This window comes from Podarcis melisellensis (genome assembly GCF_964234715.1).
Source record: "Podarcis melisellensis genome assembly, chromosome: 1".
Classification (NCBI taxonomy): domain Eukaryota; kingdom Metazoa; phylum Chordata; class Lepidosauria; order Squamata; family Lacertidae; genus Podarcis; species Podarcis melisellensis.
In genome coordinates this window covers 45,808,862-45,815,120 of record NC_138528.1, presented here as the reverse complement: position 1 = coordinate 45,815,120, position 6,259 = coordinate 45,808,862, and the positions used below count along the sequence as shown (strand labels likewise).

At 38.5% G+C, this 6,259-nt stretch overlaps 1 protein-coding gene across 1 annotated transcript in view; it reads left to right on the top strand.

Annotated features, from left to right (window-relative positions):
• PCNX1 (pecanex 1) overlaps positions 1-6,039 on the top strand; it is a 78,189-nt gene extending 72,150 nt beyond the window's left edge. The window contains exons 34-35 of the mRNA XM_081883764.1: positions 422-613; positions 1,529-6,039. Coding sequence (XP_081739890.1) covers positions 422-613; positions 1,529-1,669 — 333 coding nt within the window. The 3' untranslated portion in view covers positions 1,670-6,039. The remainder of the gene's footprint in view (positions 1-421; positions 614-1,528) is intronic.
• Positions 6,040-6,259: the final 220 nt, after the last annotated feature.

Sequence of the window (6,259 nt, the reverse complement as noted above, 5' to 3'; positions counted from 1 at the left end):
TACAAAGGTTTGAAAGAGGCACGCGACTTGGCATGTTTCCAACACAGCTTTTGAGCTTTAAGGCTGCCTTACAATGGTTGTCAGTCTTTTCCGCATACCCTGTGTCGACTAGTAACCTTAACTGATCAATCTGGAGTTCACAAATCCTTCAAAGCATTACATCAACTAGCTGGCCTTCCCACACTATAGGCGCAGCGTAGGAGATTAGGAATGTGTTCCTGTTTTATTCTACGTACCAAAGCTTATAAAATGAAGAGATTTGCATGCCTAGTATTAACTAGCATTGTTAACAAATTTTGGAAGATTGGGGAAATGGGTTTACAATGGGGGAATATTAAATTATGCAGATCCTTCCTGGTGTACTGAAGTGGTACTGTCCTAGTACAATATCCTTTTTCCAATAGCAGAAGTGAGAATTTAATTTCCATTTAAACAGATTCTTCCTAAATATTTTAAACACTTCCTGTTGCAGATAATGGATCCCAGCCAGGTATTGGAAGGGATCAACTTGTCCAAAAGAAAGGAACTGCAGTGGCCAGATGAGACGATACGGTTAAAAGCTGGAAGAAACAGCTGGAAAGACTGGAGTCCTCAGGAAGGCATGGAAGGCCATGTAAGTTGCTCTCTGCAGTGGATTTTTGGGATTGGAACATTTATCCTAACTGTCCCATTGAACATACAGCACAGGACTATGTATACTTCATGTTTTATAATAATTTTGAGCATTAGGAAAAGCTCAATTTTGCAGCCTGTAAGTTATGCTACATATATGGTGATTTTCATAATCACCGTATTATATACCTTTCAGAAAGTATATAGAAAATGGAACTCATGCATGCAATAAGTTACAGCAGTCTTGCTAACCTGACACCCATGAGTGCCGCATTGTCTGCAGAGGCTTTCATTGGTGTCCCTTGGCAGGTTTCCTAGACTCTGAGCTTTCAGGTAAAAAAAGAAGTAAGCTCTAGCCCTCCTGGAAAGAAAGTTAGGAGGCAAAATGTGGAGGTAACTTTTAAGTGATTTTTGTGAAATACGAGTGTGTGATCTGTCCACATTGTATATTTTTCCTGGTACTGAGGAATACTCCATATTGTTATTAGATGGTAACAGCATCAGACAATTGGGACATAATGGGAAGCGATAAGGTTTTCAGGAGTGGATGTCTCTTTGAAATGTGCTCACTTGTCCTAAAAGATCGGTTTAGAGATGGGATTGTTTGCATTTCTTTTCTTTCAACACCTCTCCTCTTTCAGTTCTTCATACCTCTTCTAGTGGTTGTTACACTATAAACTACATTATGAGAAGGAAAGACACCAGTGCGCCCTCTGTTCAACTAGCATACCTGCAGATAGATACTGAGCAGTCTTTGAGATGGGGCAGACACATCTGATGGGCAAGACATGGAAGCGTAACCTTGGTCCCCCCACCAATTAGGGAGAAGATGATCATCCAGTCTGGGTCATTGCCTTGTCTTTCAGAATGATGAAAGTTACACTATCTAAGTTTTCTGTGCTTGTCCTTCCTCCAGGTGATTCACCGTTGGGTGCCTTGCAGCAGAGATCCAGGAAGTAGATCTCACATAGACAAAACCATCCTGTTGGTCCTGATTGAAGACAAATATGTTCCTGTGATTGAAACTGGAGTCCTGGAACTTGGGGCTGAAGTGTGAGCTGCCTGGACAGTTTAGCTGCTTCTTGTCCCTCCGCAAGGTTTAGAAATGAGGTTGGGTTCTCAGGAGGATGCTCCTCATGCCTCAAGTAATAGAAAAAGACTTGAAATCAAAGGTGGTTGTGTGTCAATCTCTGGCCCAAAAATAAATAAGGGGCGTTGCTTTTATTCTTATTTTTCAAGTTAGCTACTGAGGAAACATTTTGCATGAAGGGTAATGTTCTGTTTTATACTTCATTTTATGCATTACAGTGCTTTAAAAGAACCCCACATTTTCCAGTTTTAAAATAGGAACATTTCGCTTTTCTAATCGTTTTGCCAAAAATGGCCATGTTTTGTCACAGTAATGTGGATTCCATTCATCTTTTCTTTTCTTTTTTAAAAAAACAACAACCGAGTAGCGTATAAATCTTGAGTTCAGTGTAAAGCAGAATGGTGGGTTTATTCTTGGCAAGAGTGACCAGACTTAAAAGATTCTTATTTCTTGTGAGTGAAACGTTTCAGTGAGAAAACTGCACTAATTTTTTTTTTATGGCAATGCACTAAAAACAAAGGGTCTGAGGTTGCTCAGAACATTTATTTATATATGTATGTATAAATATATAAAAAGAAACGAATACCATTATTTAAATTGCCTTTGGGATTAACCCCCTCCCGCTCCATGTTCATACTGATGGTAGGACCTGTGCCATTGATCCGTTTTTCTGGCTTAATATACTAGATTGTGCATCAGTACATTCATATTGTCCTATTCACAATATATGGCGGAGTAATTGCAGAATAGCATGCCAGAGGTGCCACTCCGGGTCAAACCAATGGATGGCACCAATGTGCAGTAATTTCACCTTGTTACGAAGGGCCCAATCACACTACTGTGCATCTTCTGTCTCTACCTTTTGCTGCTTTCCAGCTCAGAGCCAACTAAAAGATGCTATTGGCATCTTTTGGAATAAATTTTTACTTTTTTGAGGGAAATTGGATGAGACCCAGTGTTTTAAATGGGATAGTGGTTTTCTATGTGCATTTGGACTTCTTCCTATATTCAGTCTGGTGGAGCAGCTGGAGGGTTGTTGTCGTTGTTGTTGTTGTTTTTATTTTTAATTCAAGGAAAAATACAGGAGGCACAGCCTGACTGTCATATCATTTGTACCATTTCGCCTTTTAGCTCCCTTTAGTCATTCTTTTCTGTGACTTGAATTTTATTTTCAGTGATTATATATTCTATAATAACTGTACTCCGAGTATAACTGTGAAATTGAATTATGTTGCATATCTTAGGTTTTACTGTGTTTAGGTTTGTTTGTTTGTTTGTTTGTTTGTTTTTTTCCATAGTGTGTGTGTGTGTGTGTTTTCAGGGAAACAATTTACTCAAATAACATTGGGACGAGGAGCTGCAGCTTCTTAATGTGCTATTATTCTGTGTCTTGCCCCCAGCAGTCATGAAAAATTGTGTTATATAGGGATTGTTTCCTGTGTGCGATCAGGAACTCTGCAGGGCTCGATAGGAAAATCAACACAGTCTGCAGCTGTAGCTTTTAGAAGCAGCCATCTTTTTATTCTCTGGAACTTTCCAAGTATTGCCTCAGTTTAAAAGCTTTATGGGTGATCTTGCAAGGGAGGAATTGCAGAAAAATTAAAAGCATTATACACCTAATGAAAGAGTTGAAGTACTTGTGACCTAATGTGTATTAATGTCCAAATACAACTTGCCCTATGCCATGAACTATAGCCTTTGCACTATGCAAAGTGTCAATACAATGTTGTTTCTAGTAAACTTAGGATCACACATTAAGGTCACACATTGAGCAAAGATTTTCATTTCCCAGTAATGTGAATTTCACTGCATGTTTCTCATGCATGTGAAATCACAGGCTTAACTTTGGGAGCAGGAGGTAGAACATGAATGTAAGAAAACTATTGAAAAGAATTTGCTATTCTGGCCCGAGCTACAGCCTGTGTTCATTAATTATCACACGAGTGTCTGAATGTCTTGAAATTAGCACCGGGCTGTGTTGGCATTTTCATCATTTTATAGGCATGAGAGAAACCAGCCTGTATGTTGACAGGTCATTCTTGTATTCCTTCTCAATTGACACTTTTAAATTTCATTTATCACTCCTATCCTGAGTTTCCCAAGACTGTTAAATGATGGACAACCAGTCATTTTTAAAAAAACCCCAGTGATCTCACACACTATTACACCCATCAGTAAAAGCGTTTTTTAAAAAATAAAATAAAATGTCAGTTTGACTAAGGCAGTGACTTGAGTACATTATGACAGGTCTGCGCTAGATTTTTCTGAGAAAAAATATTCTGCTTTCCCACTTTTAACATGCAGCTGGTGACAAGTACCCTACAAATCTGTGACTTAGAATATTGCACTCTGGTTGCACTTGATCCAAGATTCAATTTTTTAAAAGATATGGTAATTTTAAGGCTTCTGATGTGTTCATATATAGATCCTTTCGTAATTTGGTACATTCAGTTATTGAACCCAAGTCCCTAGTATGCAAGTCATTAGCTCAACGTGGTTCCAGTTGCACCAGTATTAGGTAGAAATCTCATGCAGTTAGCAGTGAAAATATCTCAAAAAAGTATGTGACCACAGTTTCACCCTCAGGTTTTTTAGGTTGCCCATATTCCATTAATTGGGAAAGAGCTCTGGCTTTCTAGGCTCTTAATGTATGGTCACCCACTTAATACATAGGGAATTTCTACCCAAAACCCATCTGCTTTTCTCTTTGAGCACTACATTAGGTGGGTTTGTTGACCCAAAAGTAAAATTCTACACAGCCTTCATTATATGGAGGCATAATATAATCCAACATTTTCACGGATTATAACCTTTCCAGCAAAATGTGCAATTTTTAAATAATAATAATAAAAAACCTTAGCACTTTTCTAAACTCTGCCTTTCAATACTTGGCAATATTGTAAGTAGCTGGTAATCTGCTGGATTAATTTTTCTCTGTGCTTAGACTAGCTTCTGAGGATAGATATTTAGAAAGTTTGTGAAAATTAGTTTTTCTACAGGTGATATTTATAAATGTATAACGACTACCCGACCTGGGGGGAATCATTAAACATAGAAGCATGCTTAACTTCCCAGTTGATGCGCTGGGAAAATAAAGCAAAATCTTTTCTTACCTCATTTTGAAATGCTTTGATTTTTTTCTAAAGTACACAATCCTACTCATATCCGATATTGCAGTAGTGAATTGTAGACCTTTTTTGGTAAACCAGAAAATGCAAGGAAGTTTTCAACAGAAGTGTTGCTGTTTTTCTTTTAAAAAAATCTCTTAGAGGAGCGTCTGACACGTTTCTGATTTCAATTCTGTCATAACTTTACCTCCCTGTCTTGTCATTTGGGAGCTAATGGTGACAGAAATGTATGAAAACACTGGCCAGATGTACACTCTGAATGGTATGGCAAGAAGTCCTTAAACTTTGCTTTGGGACAAAATGTTAGGAAAGCAGGCATTGAAATGAATTATTGCGAGATCAAATAACCCAGTAATGTCAGTCTTCTTGTTAAAAGCCCTTTTTTAAAAAGTAATACCTTAACTAAATGAAGTTGTATAAATGGAAGACCCTTGCAGAGCATCTAGAAATACTTCATATTAGGTATGGGGTTAAGCCACCATGGTATTATATACCTAATTTTATTAAGGGATTTTCTTTTACCTATTATATAGGTTTCTACTTGTCTGGCCTTACTTGGTGTTTAAAAACATGATGCCCTTTGCTTTGTGATGCTAGACAGTGTAAGAAATTATAGCAGTATTTAATCCGTGCCTTAGTAAAATGATGGTGGGTACATAACACCTTGGTGGGAACTACAGACCTTGACTAGTTTTCACCCAGATTTGTTTAAATGGCTGTTTTTAAGATGGCTGCTCCAGAAGGCTTCAGGGGGTGTAATGCAAATACTTAAAAAAAAACAAAAACAAAACCCTGCCATTGACTTTTGACTGTGTATACACACAGCCCTGTACAGTCGCTCGCTTACGACTTTGACTCTCATAGCTTGAAGGTCATCCTTGTGAAACTTAGCCTGACAATGAACTGCAGGAGGGAGAAAACAGAGCAAGCAAGCAAGTAAACTGAGTTTGAAACGGGATGTGGAATATATATATATACCTTGCATCTACCAGCATATGGAGATCTTACCAGGGATAGGGGCATGTGTACTTGGTGTGTGTGTGTGTGTGCGTGTGTGTGTCTGCGTGTGTGTGCTGTTGGAAACAGCCTGTAAATATTGTAGCTGTTTAAAACTGGGGAAAGCTGAGGGGGGGTTTGTTTTCAACATGCATTGAAAAGAACAGTATTGACAGTGGAAAGAAACACTGAAATAAAAAAAAGTCTTTTTCCTCTTGTTGTCCTTGGTTTTGTTTTCATTTTTATCTTTTGGTTTCTCACACCTGCGGCTTTTGTAGGAGCACCACCCACACTTTTCACACTTTACCTGTGAAGAGTAGTATCTAAAAAAATGAGGGTCACCTCTTGATCCGTGAAAGGAGATGGTGATGTATCGTATGCCCACTGGCTCTGCTTGGTGCAGACTTCAGGGTTGGAAGTTCAGAGCCCTGCA